At 48.9% G+C, this 19,481-nt stretch overlaps 1 protein-coding gene across 3 annotated transcripts in view; it reads right to left on the bottom strand.

Annotated features, from left to right (window-relative positions):
• Positions 1 to 4,074: 4,074 nt before the first annotated feature.
• The window catches only part of RSRC2 (arginine and serine rich coiled-coil 2), a 326,144-nt gene continuing 310,737 nt past the window's right edge, over positions 4,075 to 19,481 (bottom strand). For all 3 annotated transcript variants that reach the window (XM_085633609.1, XM_085633611.1, XM_085633612.1), the window contains 2 exons: positions 13,533 to 13,631; positions 4,075 to 4,698 (listed from right to left, as the gene is read on the bottom strand). In XM_085633609.1, coding sequence (XP_085489735.1) covers positions 4,519 to 4,698; positions 13,533 to 13,631 — 279 coding nt within the window. In that variant the 3' untranslated portion in view covers positions 4,075 to 4,518. The remainder of the gene's footprint in view (positions 4,699 to 13,532; positions 13,632 to 19,481) is intronic.

Below are 19,481 nucleotides of genomic sequence, written 5' to 3'. Positions count from 1 at the left end.
GATATGGGTCCATTGTGACCCCCCTCACAGAACTCACCTCCAAGAAGATGCCCAAGAAGGTGAACTGGACAGTTAGTTGCCAAAAGGCTTTTGACACCCTGAAAGAAGCAATGTGCTCAGCACCAATTCTAAAAGCTCCAGATTATGCCAAGCAGTTCATAGTGCAGACTGATGCCTCTGAGCTAGGGATAGGAGCGGTCCTATCCCAGACCAATGATGACGGCCAAGACCAACCTGTTGCTTTTATAAGCAGGAGACTACTCCCCAGAGAGCAGCGTTGGAGTGCCATTGAGAGGGAGGCCTTTGCTGTGGTCCCTGCCCTTTACCTACCTGTAACGCCCCTAAATTTAGTATTTAGGGGCACCCTGAACCTTCCTTCCTGAGATCCAGATTCCGAAACAGCAAAGAAGATCAAGAAACAAGACGACCTGCCGTGCAGCTGCTAACAAGAAGAAGACACCAACTGGTTTCACCTTACCGGCCTGCCGACCCTCGAACCTGCTCCTGCTAAATCCCGGCATCGCCCGTGGCCAGCAACCTCACAAACCCCGGAGGACCTGGCTACCTTGTGACTTAGCATCTGGGACTCCCACGAGTAGTGGTACTGCTCAAAGCAAGTAACTGACCCCTGGCATCAGCCAGGAACCGTGAACCCTGCACCTGCCAAGCCTGGCTTGTGCTGGAGTGGACAAAGACGCAGAGGACGTCCCCCCGGCGACTGACCCCGAATCCAGCACCCAAGGACCCACCTCTACGCTCCTGACGACGCCTGCAGCCTCAGAACCAGGGACCCCTCCAACCGCAACCAGCCAAGGGTAAGATTTTCCGACACAAAAAGGCACCCCTGCACCAGGTGCGTTGCGGCCCCCTGTGCCCAACTCCTGGGTACTTACTTATCCTCCAACCACCCAACTTACCCCTCCAAGTGGTGGTCACACCTGAAGAAACTTCGTCCCCGAGCTTGCAGCCTTTGTTCGTTTTGAACTTCTCCATTGCAATCCATTTAGCGCCCGAAGGCTCGAAAGCACCCTGCATCAAAGTGCCCCTGGCAGTTCAATCTCTACTCTACTGCCCCATTTGCCCTGAGCAAGTGACCAGGAGCCCAGCTCCCACAGCCGCGTGGCCTGCTAGCCAGCAGCCACCAACCAAGGGCCCCTTGCCTCCCATAGGATAACATTTGGCCTAACTCACCCTGCACCCGGCCGCCCCAGTGCCGCTGAGGGTATAACAATTGTACCAACCTGACCCTGGGAGACCAGAGTCTGTGCCCAGAACCTTAACTCTGCCAGTCGAGTACTTACCCGGCAACCAAGGCGAGTCCTTGGGTGCCGGATTCGGGGTCACAGTTGCCGTGGGGACGTCCTCGGGGTCTTTGACCACTCCGGCACAAGCCAGGCTTAGTGGGTGCAGAGTGTTCAGGGTTCGCGGTTCCGGGCAGATGCCAGGGGTTAGAAACTTGCTTTGAGCAGAGCCACTGTTCATGGGAGTCCCAGATGCTCGGAGTCACAAGGTAGCCAGGTCTTCCGGGGTTTGTGAGGTTGCTGGCCACAAGAGGTGCCGGGATTTAGCAGGAGCAGGTTCGAGGGTCGACAGGCTGGTAGGGCTGGGGCCAAAGCAGTTGGTGTCTTCCTCTGCTTAGCAGCTTCACGGCAGGTCTTCTTTCTTCTTGCTCTTCTTTGCTTTTTCGGAATCTGGAATCTCAAGAAGGAAGGTTCAGGGTGCCTCTAAATACTACATTTAGGGGCGTTACAGGTAGGTAAAGGGCAGGGTACACCCCCTATCCTGCCACTCTCCTGTGGGAGGGGGGCAGTAGCCTAGTCCTGATTGGGCAGTGCTTCCCATCTTCAAGATGGCGAGCGCCCGGAGATGTGCTTCACCTCGCCTCCCCCACCTGAGGGGTGGGGATGGCAGGCTGGCACATCCCCATTCCTTACTTGGGGTTTCCTGCCAGTCTTCTCGCCAGAGTGGGGTCAGAACCGGTGGGGACCAGTTCTCACAAAGGCGGCATGCCTTTGAAGCTTCCCCCTGCCCATCCTGGGGGAGGAGACCTAGCACCTCGCCCAGGATGTGCATTGTTGCAGGCCCAGGAGAGTGGGGGCTCTCCCACCCAGGGGTCCAGCAACATGTCTGCTGTGTGGCAGCCTCCCAGACCAGACGTGGATTGTAGATTAGGTTTCAGGGGGCATCTCCAAGATGCCCTCAGTAGTGCTTTGTACATTAAATCCCACACTAGTATCAGTGCAGGTTTAATGTGCTGAGAAGTTTGATAACAAACTTCTCAGTCTTGCCATTATGGTACTGTGGAGTTTGTGTTTGACGAGCTCTCAGCACCATATACTCTTAATGGCAGCACTGCACTTACAGTGCCCATGTATGGACCTGGGTACTGTAGGGGCACAGGGCTCATGCTCCTGTGCCCACACCACTGGCATAGGGTACCCAGCTAGAGAGGTGGCTGATGTATGCCAGGGCAGTGTAGGTTGTGGGCATGGCACACAGGGATGTGTGCCATGTCGACTCGGTTTTGCCTTGTACCCAGACACTCAGCATGCAAGGGCAGTGTGGTTGTGTTAGGATACAGGGCCTCTAATGGTGGCATAATAAGTGCTGCAGCCCCCTTAGAGGCCTTCCCTGGTCACAAGGCCCTGGGTACCATTTACCAGGGGCTGACATGTGGCCAGGGTTTGCCAATTTGGGATTGTAGGTTTTAGGGAAGGAACATAGGCCCTGGGCACATGATTGGGAGGAGCCAGGGCACACTCAGTCAAAGTACATTCAGCAAAAAGTGGGGGCATACCATGCAAGAAAGATGGCACTTTCTCACAGTGTCGATTTTGCAAACTTACAAATATTCGTTAAAAATAACCTGTATAACCAAAACACATTCTTTCAACTGTTTACAGGTGGTGCCCCAGTGCTGTATCCAAGATCCACCACTGAGTTAGAAAAAGTAACAATAACCCCACTTACCTGCTAAGTGAAATTCCTCCCATAGGATAACATTGGTGATTCTATGAGAAAAAGTTTGTCAACTTTTAAAATACCAAAATATTGCTTAAAAGTCACTACTGTAACCAAAACGCTTTTACTCAACTGTTTACAGGAACTGTCCCAGGACTGAATCTAGGATCCAGTCTAGTGGTAAGAAAAGTAATCCAAAAAGTAATCTATTGCATTTTAATAGAACTTCCCATTGAGCTCAATGTACAATTGTGTTGCCTATTGCAACAACTGTATCTATTACATCCAAAGTCTATTGCCTATTGAAAAATATTTATCTAAAGCCTCTCAAACTGAGAAAGTATATTTTGATACCTATTTTTGGTTCTAAAATAAAACTACATATTTTTATACAAAACCATTGGTCTAGAGTTCAGTTCTTGAGTGTGAGAGACCATTTGCTGATTGAGTGTGTGCAACAAATGCTTTACATTATCCTGATACTGCCTTACTGCTCGACCAAGCTACCACTTTAGAGAGTAAGGTTATATCTAATTTTAGCCTCTGCCAAACCTCTGGGGACTGTGTACACACTGTACCTATTTGGGAACAGTATATACAGAGCCACTTTCCTACACTTCACAGCTCTACCATTCAAAAATCTTCAAGTAATTTGATCAATTAACTGCAACAGCACTCTCCCGTCCTGTGAAATCAAGCCAGGCAGACAGCTATACACACACCTTTCTGCCAGTGTGCTGCTGGCCTGAAAGAAATGTAAATGTGCACAATGAGATAAACTGCAAATTCTTTACATTTGCAGATTAACTCATTGTGCACATTTGCATTTCTTTCAGGCCAGCAACACACTGGTAGAAATGCATGTTTGGTGGTGTGCCTGGCATCGATTTTCCACCACTGGAAAGCATTTTAACTAACTGTCTGAGCCAATTTCTTTTAGTAAATGAAGTGTGACCCCCCTTTCCATGCCTCCACGGCCCCCTGGGGCTCGCGCCCCACAGATTGAAGACCTCTGATCTACAACCACATGCCTTGAACACAATGTTTGCACATTCAGACATAGTTGAACTATTAATGAAGATTACAATTAAAAAAAAATTCCAACACAAAGGATTACAGAAAAACATGTTTTATTAACATCCAGGTTTGTGTGTGCTGGAATATGTGCCCCTAATAATTTGAACATATTTCACAATATGCCTTTCATGTTTCAAGAGATGAGAGTAACTGTACAACAGTAAGTACAAAAGTACACAAGACAGGAAGGACACTGCGTATCTATGAAATAGATCTTGCCTATTTTTCAGGACAAAAGTTTAACCTTTTAACAAAAAATATGCCATCGTTTCATAGTTATCGAGTTGAATAAATGTGGGCAGAACTTGATTACAACACTAACACCAGTATTACGGATCTGATATTTACAAAAGAAATCTTTTCCCTCAATAAATAAAAGTCAATGCACATCCATGCAAGCTAGAATGCAAGCCTTTTGGTTACAAGAACATTTTCTAATGACAGTGTGAAACCATCCAAGACTAAGCCATGTTCTGTCTTTCAAACTGCATCCATGCCTCGCATTGAAGATGTAAAACCCAAGCCCATTCCTCTTTGGGTGTGAGTCTGTGAGCGTGCCATTTCGTACTGTGCATCCAAATTTCGGAACATCTCCTCTTGCTGTTTCAGAGTCTTAAAACTTTCCTGGTCAAGTTTACTTGGGCCAGCTTCTTCTTCTTGCTAACAGTCACAGAGAAACAAATGAGAATAAGAAACCTTGAATGAAAGTAATCCAAATATTATAAAGCTCAAGTATATTGGAACACGAGCAGCAGGTTTGATATCACTCAATTGTATGAACTCATACGAACTGTAAATCAGTTAGCCAGCCATTTATACACAGTTTCACAAATGCTTAATAACCTTAGAAGACCGACAATTTGGAACTGTGCACTTCATGTGTAGGATCAGATATACTTTACCTCCATCAGTAATGAAAGTGTGACGAAACCGCACCAAAAAAGAATAAATGTGAAAATCGATCTGCAAAAAGTCAAGAGGCTCTAGAGTTTGTACAGATGGGTCGCCAGGATTGGGCCTGTGGTGCTGTTCAACCAGAAGGCTCACACAAGTTAAACTGACTACTGTTTTGATCAGGTAGTCATAAGGGTTTCAGTCATGGCCTCACTACACAGCAGTAAGGCTATGCAGCTGATGGCCCAGGCTTCAAAATTTCAGGTAGTAGGTTTGCCTTGGTTTCAACCGTGGACAACACTAAAGCCAAGACCTAAGGCCTGGCGGACAACCAGTGCAAGAGATGCACTCTCCTCTATATGAGGGTGCCCTATATGGAGTTCAACTCCGTTTCAGTGAAAGTGCTTACAGAGATGTGGAATTCCTATCACCCGAAGCCTGGGACATATTGTTTGGGGTCAAGAGCAACAAGTTTTGATGTGTATTTTGTCCTTGGGACAAGTAGGCCCTACCCTCTACAGCACAAACCCTTTGGCTGCCAGTTTACAGTACCACATTTTGGATAAGGATAAGGCATTGTCGGCGGTCAAGGTAATATTTGTGTACATGTGTTAAAGCTGTTCAAACTTGTATTTATGGTTCATTAATGAAAAGCCTTTATTATTAGGGTGAGCAATCAAGTACATTTTACAAGCTCAGACTGCACTACTGACAGTGGTTCCAGTATAAAAATGGTGTACATACGTTTTTCAATGTTTTGCAATATGAGGCTATGTATAATGCTACCAGAATGCTCTCCGATTAGATGCATATATTTGCAGAAGCTTGAAAGTAAGATTGATGATTCTGTGCTTTCAAAATAAAAAATGTCAACAAAAAAAATACAAAAACATTTCGCTAAACTACGGTAAAATTGTAGGTATCATTTCTTAGCAGCATCATTTAGTAAAATGTGCTGATGTATGCCTGTATTTCCCAAAAATATTCATAATGAAACATCAATGTAATCTGTTTTCTTAAGATTGTGGGAAACAAAAATAAATAAGCATTGGTAAAGCCAGTAGATCTGAAATTGGATGATCAGCCTTTTACTTTTGTCGATGCATGACTTGTTTTGGCATGGTTTTTGTGAAACCTTATTTGTGTGGGAGCTGCTGGGCCCTCACCATTCTAACAAACATCGGCAAACGCAAAAATAGTTTTTGACTCAAAAAGCACACATTGCCACACCCGTTCCTGGCACTGAACAAAGCAACTGCGTGTCGAAATGCTCCTTGTGAAAGAACCGAATGCTGTCACTCACAGTAAAGCTAGCCGATGGAGAGACAATTTTAATAAACACAAAAGGTCATGGTTAACGCCAGACCTCATTAGGGGCCCAACTATTAAATGAAGTCTCAAAAGTGCACCCATGTCCTTGCATTAAGTGCAGAAATAAGACTTCAGTGAATTCACAAGACTTTACAAAAGTAGGCCAAGAAATATTACTCCTAGAAATTTCTGTGAACAGAATTTAGCATGAGCAAATATGCAGGTGTAGATTTGCTCAAGGGAAAATCTGAGTCTTTGCAAGTTCACTTTCCCTCCAACCACTTTTTTCCCAACCCTGGAAGAAGTTGTATGCCTGCCATTGTCAGGAGTAAATGTCCAACCTTTCTCAGTATGGGAAAATGCAAGTTAGTAGGTTTGCACAGACTCAAAAGGGCATTCCAAACCTGGAACTATTGCTTACCATTACCTTCAGCCCCTGTGTGTAGATGTGCGGAAAAGTGGCAACATAAGGGAATTGCTAGTATTCAAAACCTACTATGGAAGGAGCCCTGGCATAATCAGAGAGGTTATTTCAGAGCGCTTAATAATGAAATTGTTACCACAATTTCTCTCCACATTGCATGGTACAAAAGGGACAAGTGGATTTTGTCACAGGACAAGTAGACTTATGGAGCAACCTGCCCCATGAAGAAAGATGTTTGATTAAATTCCACATCCCTGTGCTTAAACAATTACTATTTTGGAGGTCGAGGTAAGGATGAATTGTTTTCCTCCTTGTCATAGTTATGTTATGTTAGGTACATTTATTACGCGCGCAGATACTCCGAGGAGTGTCCCGGCGCGGCCAGAGGGTGAACACTATAGCCAAACCTTAAGAGAAGGGGTACGTTTTTAACAGTTTTTTGAAGACCGCAATGTCTTCAACAATGCGGAGAGAGAGGGGGAGTGCATTCCAGGCGCGTGCCGCAGACACGACCAGAGAAGCGCCACCTAACCGGTGTCGCTGGAAACTAGGAATCTTCATCAGCCTTGGAGAGGAAGACCTCAAAGATCTTGCCGGCGCATAAAACGAGAAGCGTTTTTGCAGGTAACCAGGGCCTTGCCCATGCAAAGCACGATGAGCTATGGTAAGTGTTTTAAAAGCCACACGGGTCTTGACCGGGAGCCAATGACGAGAGCGACGGTAATCCTGAGTGCTCTGCCTGGGACCCATCCCACCCAGCAGGCGGACAGCTGCATTCTGGGAGGCTTGCAGCTTGTTCTGAGCGCAAGCATAAAGAGCATTGGCTTAATCCAATCGGGACAGAATTAGTGCCCGAACCACTGATTCCTTAGCTGTTTGGGGAAGAAGCGGAAGGAATATTCTCAGAATTCTGAGAAGCCCGAAACAGCAACCAGTCAGATGCCTAATTTGACTGGAGAAAGAGAGATTACAGTCAAAGTAAACTCCCAAGTTCTTCACGGTCTGACTGTTAGAGGCAGGCAGAGGGAACTCGGGAGGCCAGATTGCCTCTCTAAACCCTAAGGGAAAGTTGCCAAACATCAGGACCTCGGACTTCGGCAGTGACTGGAGCGATACAGGAGCACTGGGGAGAGGGGCTCATCGAGCCCACCACATCTGCGGCTTGCCAATACACCATGATGTCTGCTGGCACCTACAAAGCAGTGGCTTGTCTGTACTCTAGAATGATGCGCGAAACCTTACAGCTGATGGCGGCGCTGAAGGCGAAATGGGAACTGGACTTGCAAACCGAGATCCCTGATACTACGTGGGCGGGTATAGTAAGAAGGGCCAGGAAGAGCACACGGAACGCACGCTTCCAGTTGATACACTTTTATATCCTCCACAGGGCCTACCTCACACCAGGTAAACTCGGGAAATATTTCGGAGCAGACGATGCGGCGTGCCCTAGATGCGGCGCAATAGGAGCAGAGCTAGGTCACATGCTTTGGGACTGCCCTCACCTGCGCGAATACTGGAGGGAAGTGGGCGAGACACTGGCTGAAGTGACGGACAGAGCCTTGCAGTATAACAATGCGGTCTGTGTCCTACACTGGTTTCCCCACACGCCCAAAAACAAGACCACAAGTAAATTCATAGACATGGGCCTCCTCCTGGCAAAAAGGGAGGTGACGAGACTCTGGAAGTCGAAGGTGGGTCCCACACATAGGAGGTGGATTAAGGAACTGCAGAAATGGGCGGCGAGTGAAAGTACGCTCAGACATCAACTGGCGAGCCGTAGGGCAGATGATAGGGCGCTAGAGACGGCCACGGAGTGGGAAGTGTTGGTGCAGGCCCTGCGCAACAGCGTGGTTGATGAGGAAGTGGAGCCCTCTGATCCTGATGATGGTCCCCAGACAGTTCCACCCACACAGACAGAGTAGATAGTCATTTATTTCTGATACGTACCCAAGACCACATGTCAAGGCCGAGATCAGTCGTAGGCGAGGGCACTGAAGGGCGGGGAGGGAGGGGGATAGGGGCTGGGGAGGGGAAATGGTTGGGTGGGGGGGAAGGGGGGGGGAGAAAATTTAAAAGCTGAATATAGACATCCCATAATGAGATAAACAACTGTACAGGGGGACATAGGGTTACGTATAAGGACCTACATGTTATTGCTGCCCGGCCTCTGGGATGTGGGCTTACAAGCTGTGTATGGGAGCCTTAGGGCCAGAAAAGAACACGGCACTGGCATTTGCGGTGCAGGATCCTTCTGTATGTGAGCTGACTATCCTATTGTTCTGCAATAAAAACGGTTAAAAAAAAAAAATATCAGCACCTCGGACTTGTCCTCGTTACATTTTAAATGGGCCGAGGCCACCCACTCAAAAACCGCGGAAAGGCACCTCTGAACGAGGGAAACCGAGGTCCCCTGCTTATCCCAAGTAAACAAAAGTTGTGTGTCATCGGCATAAGCAATGACCTTGGCCCCCAACCCTTCCGCCAGAAAAACTAGAGGAGTGAGGTAGATATTGAACAGGAGGGGGCTAAGGGAGGAACCCTGAGGCACCCCCCGTGCACACCTGAAGAGGTGACGAGGCCGCCGGGGGTATCCAGACCTGCTGGAGCCGACCCTCCAAGAAGGATTTAATCCAGCCCCAGACCGAGCCCGTCACCCCAATCTCCGTCAGTCTGTCAATAGCAGTGAGAGGGGGACAGTGTCAAAGGCCGCCGACAGGTCGAGCAGCACAACGGCTGCCTTCCTGCCGGCGTCAAGACACTCTCGAATAGCTTCCGAGACCTCCAAAAGAGCACCTTCCGTGCTAAAGGAGGGACGGAAGCCAGATTGGGCAGGATGAAGAAGGCCCGCACTCTCGATATACTCCGACAGCTGACTATTCACAATTTTCTCACAAACCTTAGAAAGGCTAGGGAGGAGAGAAATAGGTCTGTAGTTACCAGGAGTTAATGGGTCAAGGCAGGGTTTTTTCAGTAGAGGGAGGATTTTGGCCTGTTTCCAACAACTCGGGACCCTGGATTCCTGCAAGGACAAGTTAATGATGTAATTAACTTCCATATTCATCGACCCTGCCACAGATGCCAGAAGTCTTGCCGAGCAAGGATCATCCGGAGAACCAGACTTCAGACCCTGAAGGATTCTTGGAGTGCAAGCTGAATCCACCGGGGCGAAGTTAGACAGGGAATAGATGGGGGGGCGGAGCTGCAGGAGCAGTAACTGCTGAGTCAAGAGAAGCGGTGGGTCCAGCAGAGACAGCCGGACGAGAAAAGCTGCTTTGTATTTTAAGAATCTTGTCCCGAAAGAAAGTAGAGAGCGTCTCGCACCAGCCCACTGTCACCGGCAGGATACTGCTCTGCGCTACAGGGGACATGAAGCTTTGGACAATTGAAAAGATCTCCTTGGAATTGTTCTGGGCCTGAACAATCCGGGAAGCGAAGAACGCCCTTTTAGCAGAGGCGATAGCTTTGTAGTAAGTTTTCTGACCCTGCCTGAGCTGCGCCTTAGCTGCCGGGCAATAATTGCTGAGACGCCAGAGGCGCTCCAGTTTCTTGCAGCCCTGCTTAAGACGACGCAGGTCCTCCGTGAACCACGGTTTGGAGGGTGAATCCCTTGTCTGTCTAGCCGAGGTCGGTATGGAAATTGCAGCCAAGGAACCCATGAGCCATTTGGAGAAGACAGCAAGGCACCCATCAAGATCCTGTGGCAAGGGTGGCCTGTTGTCCTCCAGCACCCTGGCATAAAGAATAGGGTCGACCTTATTGAATGCTGGTTTATGGCCTACCATGGGTCTGGTACTAGGGGAAGACACTACCCATGAGAAGCCAATTAAATAGTGATCGGACCAGGAGACCGGAAGGGGGGGGATTGGTTGAAATAGGGAAATTGGAAAGGATAGGGTCGAGAATATGACCCCCCAAATGGGTAGCCTGATCGACCCATTGCGAGAGCTGCACAGATTAGCAGATAAAGAAACTCACGAGTGTCCCTTGAGTTCTGTTGGTCAAAATGAATATTAAGGTCGCCTAGAATCACGTAATGAGAGAAATTAAGGGCTCTCGTGGAGATCGCCTCCACGCAGGCCTGAAGGAAGGGGAGAGCTGCACCCGGTGGGCGATAAATCAGAGACCCGCCTAGAGAAAAATGGGCTGAACAGCGGATACTGAAGTCCAAAACTTCGCAACCGTCCCACGTGATGGGGGAGCACTTAACCAGCTCCCACATCTCTTTAAAGATGACAGCCAACCCCCTGCCTCTCCCAGTTGTTCGGTCTAACCTGCTGATTTTATACCCAGACGGGATGGCCATGGAGACAATTGGATCAGAGGTGTTGTCAAGCCAGGTTTCCGTAACGAAAAGGAAGTCCAACGAGTTGTCAGCAAGGAGCTCAAAAACCTCTGAATGGTGCTTTTTCAGGGAGCGCACATTAAGCAGCGCCGCCGAAATGACAGAGGTGATAGGGGATTTAGTGAAAGCCGTGGAGCCCAACTCAAGTCGAAAGCCGCATGCCCCACACACAGCATCTTGAGACCCGTAGAGGTTTGGGAAGGTCAGAGATTTATAGCACAGCCCCCGCAGCATTCTAAGACACTCACTTGAATAAGAACGGATGCGGGGGACAGTGACCCCAAGTTGGGCAGCATGACTGGCCCCGGCTCCCGACGAGCTGCTGACGGGCGCAGACTGGCTTGCCTTAGGCCGGTGGGCCGGAGACTAGAGCGCCTTCAAAACAAAATGGCATCTAGCTCTGTGCCGCCGGAAGTGAGGAAAAAGCTCACCTTCCTACTAGCGAGAGAATGAAATGCCCCAAAATCAATAATTCTCAAGGATGTGCAAATAAGCAATTTTAAAAGTTAGGCAAACACACAATTACAGAATATAATGGCGGAACATCGATAAAACAGTGGCAGAGTAACATAGTCTTCCTTATGGGGATTTTGTTCAAACTCCATAGCGGCAGAGGCAAAAGCAAAATTAGATTATAGCTCTTTGTGGCAAAGTACTCAGAAAATGAAACAGTAAAGGGAATCTTCCAAGGTTACAGGTTGTGCTCTGGTCATCTCACAGTGAGACAGGATACAACCTGGCTGAAGTTTGTTCTGGATCAGCCACTTGGGGCAGAGTCTGGAACAGAAGCCTTTGGAACTGAGATGGGAACCACCGATAGGACCTGCAGCAAAGGTATTGAGGAATTCCTTGATGGCAGTTCAGGGGCAGGCTGAGGCCCAGCGGTGTCAGCTGGCGCCACAGATGGACTGGTGGAAGTATAACTGACGGATCCAGCAGGCCCAAAGGGCCTGAAGCCACACCTCAGTTACTTGGAACCGTCCAGAATAACTGCAACATTGCCTCCCTAAAGGCCTTAATCTGCTGCTCAGTCGACAGTGGCATGAAAAATTCAAGGTACATTGGCTTCATCTCGGAATATGGTCCCAGTCGAGCACCGATGTCAGAGACCCACCATTCGACTTTGTCTTGGACTCAGAGGATGGCCACCAGGAATGGTCTAGAAACAGTCAACAGGATCAGCCAGATGTCTATTTCTTGGCAATACAGAACTTGGCTTTGTGCCCCGATGGCCTTCAAATGCCTCAAGAAGCATTTGCCATTGGCTTTCAAGCCTTGTTTCAAGCCAAGGCACTAAAGGCATGCTTACTGATGGTCCGTGGCCATCTGTTTTACAGAGTTGAAGTACTGCTTACTCCTAACGATTTTGGATATCCTTAAACACACACTCAGCAAAATACTTTTGTGAAATTTTTAAACACACAATGAAAGCTGACAACAGGATCTGCACCAAAGGGTGTGGAAATGGAGGAATTTACAAGAGTGCAGGACTGGCGGCCATATGCGGCTCCATGTTGTGACTTCTGGAGGTGGGATAGAGCCGGCACTAAGTACAAAGGTGCCACCTGTTGGGCACAGCAGCTATTGAAGGAACATTTTTCAGATACAGTGATACCTGGCAGGACTCAAAAGGTGTGGTTAAAAGTATCCATCAGAAAAAAAGATTTTACAATACTTTGGTTCTCAACTCTGTTCAGGAGGTGCAGATTTCTGGTAGTGGGAGCTAAGTGCAGATCCTTCCATCTTGCTTCAGGTGTGGTGGGAGGCACAGAGCCTGTTGGGGTGGTCACTGGCTTTATGACCACACCCACTCCATTCTATTGCCTGGGCAAGAGAACTTTGTTCCTCTGGGAGAAGACTGGGGGGTAACCGTCCAAAACCCCAATCTGCCTCTGCCCCCATGGGGTCAGAAAGACTACTGGGCCCATACTGAGGTGGGAGCATCGTCGATGCCTGGGCAAGTCAACACCACCCCTCTTTTTTCCCCCCATATTCCCAGGTGTCTATTGGGCTTTTCGCCCCCATCCTCCTACTTCTCCCCCATTGGTAGAGGAGCAGAGAAACTGCTGCGCCCATTTTCCCCATATTGTCTAGTAGACATTTTGCAATGCTGCATAAAATTAAAAATAGGCGGGTGGGGAGGGAGGGAATCCCACTGGTAACATGAAGAGCTGTGCTTACCTGTGCTCTATCTGGTGGGACCAATGACAGCTACAAGGGAGCCCCCAACATTATGCAAATTAGGGATAGCCTAAACTGCAAAAATTCAACCCCCCCCCCCCACACACACACACACAAACGGGCAGGAGGAGACATTCATGGCTGTTTTTTCTTGCCAGAGACGAACGAAGGCCATCTCCTCTAAACAATTGCGACTCAGTGCTTGCTATAATCCAAGGCCATTAAATATAACCAGTATATCCAATATTAGAGTGAAGGCATACAATTTCCTTGGACTATTCATTCAAAAAGAGTCGTGCAAGAAAATACAGAATGAATAAGCACAGATAAGATCGGATTTACCTTAATGCCCATCAGCTTTCTGAATTTAACATTTTGGTCCTTGTTTCCAAAATTAAGCTTCTCCCATAACTCTGCAGATTGATTTTTGTTATCTTGTTGCTTTAACGAAATAAAAGAAACATTACATTTGTAAACACTTCACTGAAATAAAATGTCTATTCACAAATCATCATGGTTAAACATACAATGAAAATATACACTTCTGACTTTAAAAAACGGTTGTAAATATATAGTGGGTATGTAATCACACCATTCCAATTTCTTTTACAGTATAAGAAGCTCAAGACACTCAGGTGAAACACTGCATGTATTAATATATTTAGGGGAGGAGGAAAAACAATTTACTTACGTTTAGTAATCCTCTTTCTGGTGGATACTCAGTCTAAACATAGACTTCTCACCTTATTCCTCGAGAGCCATCTTGGATTGAGATTTTTTGTAGCGGTGTTCTCGCACCCAGCTAGGTGGCATCATGGGGTTCCTTGTTGCCTTCAAACTGCCCCAGAAATGATGAAGAGGAGTTACAAATCAGTACACCCCAGAGCATAGATGTCACTTATGAGTCGTGTTCCTCCTCCTGCACCTTCAGACAGGGACACAACTGGTGGCTACAGTTTGTTAAGTACAAACCTAGGACCATTTTTTTTTAATGGTTTATGTGATACTGTGCATAGGTAAGTCACCCCTACAGCAGGCCTTATAGCCCTAAGCCAGGGTGCACTATACTTCGTGTGAGGACATAACTGCATGAGCAGATGTGCCCCTATAGTGTCAAAGTCCATTCTTACACATTATAAATGCATAGTGAAGCCATACGGAGTACATGGGCTGGGAACTTGGCAATGCAAGTTCCACAGCTCCATGATGGCTTAACCAAATCCCAAGAGGTTTGGTACTAAACATCTCAGATTAATGAGCCCACACTCTGCCAGTGTTGGATTCATTAATAAATGCACTCAGAGGTGCCTCCTCAAAACCAACCAAACATCTTGTGGGTGCCCGATTCGTCTGCACCAGCCTGCCACTACTAGACATGTACCTGACCCAGAGGCGGGAGTCTTGCGCTCTGGTGGGCCAGAAACAAAGCCTGCTCCGGGTGGAGGCGCTTCACACCTACCCCCAAGCAGGAACAGCACTGAAGAGCAGTGAGCCTCAGAGGCTTCCTGCCCTTTGTTACCGTAGCCAGGGCCTCTCCAGCTAGTGGAGATGCCCGTCCCTCTGACCAAGCCCAGCAGGAAAATAGTAAGCAGGAGAGAATGTGTCCCCTCTCAGCCAGGACCACCCCCAAGGTGACCTGAGCTAAAGTGACCCCCCCCCCCCCCCCCTCCTTTGAAAATCCTCCATATTGTTTTGGAGGATTTCAGCCAGGGGTGGACATACAAAGAGTGTAGTCACCCTAAAGGCAAGTAGTCATAGGCTACTATCTGCCAGCCCCTGTAATGCCCCTAAATGGAGTATTTAGGGGCACCCCTGAACCTTAATTCTTAGTTCCGTATGACTCAAGAAGGAAGAGGGCAAAGAAGAACTGTGCAGCAGATGAAGCCTGAAGTCATCCACTGACTTGGACCCAGTTCTAATGGCCTATCTGCAGCTTCGAAGATCCTATAAAAACAGACTACTCATCCCACAGCCCAGAAACCTCCAAAAGCATCTGGAAAGACTGCTGTCTTCAACAAAGACCAGAACTCCAGAGAACTGCAGCCCTGTTTACCATGAAACTCACAGAAAGGCCTCTGACACCTTCGGAACCGTGAAACCCCACGTCCTGATCCACCGCTGCACTCAACACCTCCAGCCTGAGTCAAAGTGGCCCACCGGTACCAGCGAGGTTCCCCAGCAATCAAGAGCCACAACCCACTGTGGGCTGACCCCTCCAGGTCTCCACGGCGATCCTTGCAACCTCAACACGAAGGACCCCCAAACCATGACAGGCTCAGGTAAGGATTTTCTGACCTCAAAACACCTCAGCCCCCCGGCCTTGGAGAGCCCGAACGACGGTGCCCAGGTGACCCGCAGCATCTGAACTTACCTGGCAGCTACCAGTTTTGTTCGTCCAGTATCCTGGTCAGAGCCTACAGCCTTTGTTTGAGACAGCTGTTGCCCATTGATTTGTATTAGGTGCTCAATGCTGTGTTGGCACTCTGATCCGTCCGCCCCTGTGCCACTGATTGTGTGTGCTTGATGCTGCCTCGTCATTCTAATTTACCCCGTGCTTGTCTAAACACTTGGAGGTTGACATCCAATTCTGCTCCCCCCCCCCCTTTACAGAGTTTTATATAGCGCAAACTTGACCTGAATTGGGTATCAGAGCGCTTTACATAGCACCAGTTGCATTACATGAGGACACATTAATTTTAGTTAGGCACGGGAAGATTAAGTGATTTGCCCAGAATCACAGGATGTTCAGTGTAGTTGCCGAGACTCAAACCCAGTTCTCCAGATTAGAGGTCGACCGCCCTAGCCGTTAGGCCAACTCCTCTGGTATACTTTCCACACCAGAAGTGCAGAGCCATGAAACACTGACCACTGGTGCGTCAAAACTAGGGGCCATTAGGGGAGTCCCTATCCCTACACATCAGTTTGCAGAACTGGGAGGATGGGTGGAGCGGTAAGGAATCTACAACTAGAATATCTCTACCAGATACAATATTACTGAAGGTAAGTAACTTACTCATCTGATAGACTTCTAGTTCTAGATTCCTTACCTTACCCAGCAATACAAACCCCGGAGGGTCTGAGAACCAAGATCACACAAGGACGTCCTGGAGGACCGAACGGGCAAAGTACCCCTTGGAGGAATTGGCTGTCCAGGCAGTAGTGTCTGGTAAACGTGTGCAAGGATGCCCACGTTACCGCCTGACAGGTCTCCAGGACTGGGACCCTGTGTGCTAATGCAGTGGTTGCCGCTGTTGCTCTAGTAGAGTGAGCACGTAACCCCACAGGAGGTTCCTTCTTTGCCAACTGGAGTAAGCTAGCTCAGTATATACTATTGCTAAATGAGGTATAGTGTGCAAATAGTCCAGTAGAACGCCAAAGGTAGGCAGAGGTAAAAGTAGATAGCACCTTACTCTCTATTTGTGGTAGTGTGGGTGAGCAGCATAGCTTTATCAGAGGGTGGTGTTAAGCATTTGTTGTACACACAATCAGCAAATGATGTCCCACTCAAAGACTGAACTTGGACCAATTTTGTTCGTATAAAAATATTACGTTATTTTATTTCTAAAACCAAGCCAAGGTTGGCATAGGTTAAGTGAAATAAATGCTTTGCAAGATCTTATGCAGTGTTTACAATTGAATGCAGGTTCAGATGCGGTTTGATTGAAATACAGGTAAGTCAAAACATTGAAATGACTGTTCAGATTACTTTTTAGATACTTTTCAGATTACATTTTAAGTTTAAATGAAATTATCGATTAACAGGTAAGTACTTGGTGTGAGAAAGTGCCATCTTTCTTGCATGGTATGCCCCCACTTTCTGCTGAATTGCTAATTGTACTTTGACTGGGTGTGCCCTGGACTCCTTCCAATCAGGTGCCCAGGGCCTATGTTCCTTCCCTAAAAACCTCAAACCCAAATTGGCAAACCCTGGCCACATGTCAGCCCCGGGTAAATGGTACCCTAGGTACCCAGGGCCTTGTGACCAGGGAAGGCTTCTAAGGGCTGCAGCACTCATTGTGCCACCCTTAGAAGCCCTGCACCCCAACAATCTCACACTGCCCTTGCAGGCAGAGTGTCTGGGTACAAGACAAAACAGAGTCGACATGGCACACATCCCTGTGCCATGCCCATCACCTACACTGCCCTGGCATACATCAGCCACCCCTCTAGCTGGGTGCCCCAGGCCAGTGGTGTGGTCACTGGAGCATGAGCCCTGTGCCCCTACAGTACCCAGGTCCATTCCCGGGCACTGTAAGTGCAGTGCTGCCATTTAAGAGTACATGGTGCTGAGAGCTCGTCAAACACGAACTCCACAGCACCATAATGGCAACACTGACGACGTAGAAGTTTGGTATCAAACTTCTCAGCACATTAAATCCGCACTGATGCCAGTGTGGGATTTAATGTACCAAGCACCACAGAGGGCATCTTAGAGATGCCCCCTGAAACCTAACCTACCATCCACGTCTGGTCTGGGAGGCTGCCACACAGCAGACATGTTGCTGGACCCCTGGGTAGGAGAGACCCTGCTCTCCTGGGCCTGCAACAATGCACATCCTGGGCGAGCTGCTAGGTCTCCTCCCCCAGGAGGGACAGGGGGAAACTTCAAAAGGCATGCCGCCTCGGTGAGCGTCCCCAAGGTCACTTGCAGCCCCCACTCTGGCGGAAGGCTTGGCTGAAAACCCCAAATAAGGACAGGGGATGTGCCAGCCTGCCAACCCCACCCCTCAGGTGGGGGAGGCGAGGTGAAGCACATCTCTGGGCACTTGCCATCTTGAAGCTAGGAGGCCCAGCCCAATCAGGACTAGGCTACTGCCCCTCTCCCACAGGAGAGTGGCAGAATAGGGGGTGTACCCACCCCAGGACAGGGCCCCATTGTTCCCTGCCCTTTATCTACCTGTAACGCCCCTAAAATCTAGTATTTAGGGGCACCCTGAACCTTCCTTCCTCAGATTCCAGAATCCAAAATACAAAGAAGAGCAAGAAGATGCAGAGTGCTGAGGCCCAATGTTATCCAATGGGGGAATAGGGGGCCTACGGTTGGTGGCTGCTCACGAGCAGGACACAAGGTTGTGGGAGCAGAGCTCCTGGTGTTAGGTTCAGGGTAAACGGGGATTCAGTTTAGCACACAAAGTGCACCCGCAGCGGCGGCTGGGTGCAGGGTGCGGTTTTTGCGTCAGGTGCCCTGTTTTCAATGGGGATTTTCATTTTTTAGCTGCAGACTCGGTCCAGGAAAAATTTCTCCAGTGCGCAGGCCGGCTGGATGCAGGGGTGTCTTTTGGTTGGATTTCACCTTACTGGGCCACTTGCGGTTAACGGGGGTGGAAATCTCCGTGCAGAGGCCGCAGGCGACATCAGGGAGTCCTGGAGGGACCAACCCACAGTGGACTCTGGAGCACTGGGGGACCTCGTGAGCCACTCTGACTCTGGCTGTGGGCGTCGGGTGAAGTGGTGGTTCCAGGCATCAGGTTTCTTTGTCCTCAGCAAGATCAGAGTCTTTCTTGGCGGTTTCTTTTGAACATAGCTGCTGTTCTCAGGAAATCAGGTCATTGTTGAAGGCAGCCAGTCCTCACAGGGGTCGCGGACTACAGGACAGGATGACTTCTGGCGCAGGATCTCTGGAAACTGCAGACGAGCTGGTAGGGCTCGGGCCAAGTCAGTTCTCTGCAGTCTCCTCTGCTGGGCATCTTCTTTTGTCCTTCTTTGTAGGTTGCGGGACTCTGTCTTCTTGGTTCAGGGCTGTCACCCTAAATACTGTATATAGAGGGTGTTTTAGGGGTCTTGAGGTCAGTAGCTAATCGGCTACTGACCTTAGGGTGACTAACACCCTTGGGAGTGCTCACTCCACATTGGCGAGTAAGCACAATCCCTAATCCTGATTGGGGAGTGCCTGCCATTTGCAAGATGGCGGGCACTGAAGAGTGGACTTCACCTCGCCTCCCCCACCTGAGGGGTGGGCACACCTTCTGGGCTGGCTAATTTATCCCACCTGTCTTCCCACTGAAAAGGAGGGGAGACAGGAAGGGGGGCCAGCTCCTGATAGCAGGAGAGGATGGGGGTCATATTACAAAGGCTGCAAGGCCTTTGAATCTCCCCTGCCATAGATGGCTCTTCCCGGCCTGGGAGGTGTAACCATCTCCTCGCATGAAAGGCTTTATGTCTGGGCTCAGGGGGCGAAGGCTCCCAACCCAAGGGTCCAGACACAGGTCTTGTGGTGGCAGGCTGGTGTGTACCTATCAGGGAACCCACCAGAGGCTAATCGTTTTTCAGGGGGGCATCTCCAAGATGCCC

Source organism: Triturus cristatus, chromosome 11, assembly GCF_964204655.1.
Source record: "Triturus cristatus chromosome 11, aTriCri1.1, whole genome shotgun sequence".
Lineage (NCBI taxonomy): Eukaryota > Metazoa > Chordata > Amphibia > Caudata > Salamandridae > Triturus > Triturus cristatus.
Note: the sequence above shows the minus strand (reverse complement) of the source record. Positions and strands in the feature narration are given on the sequence as shown.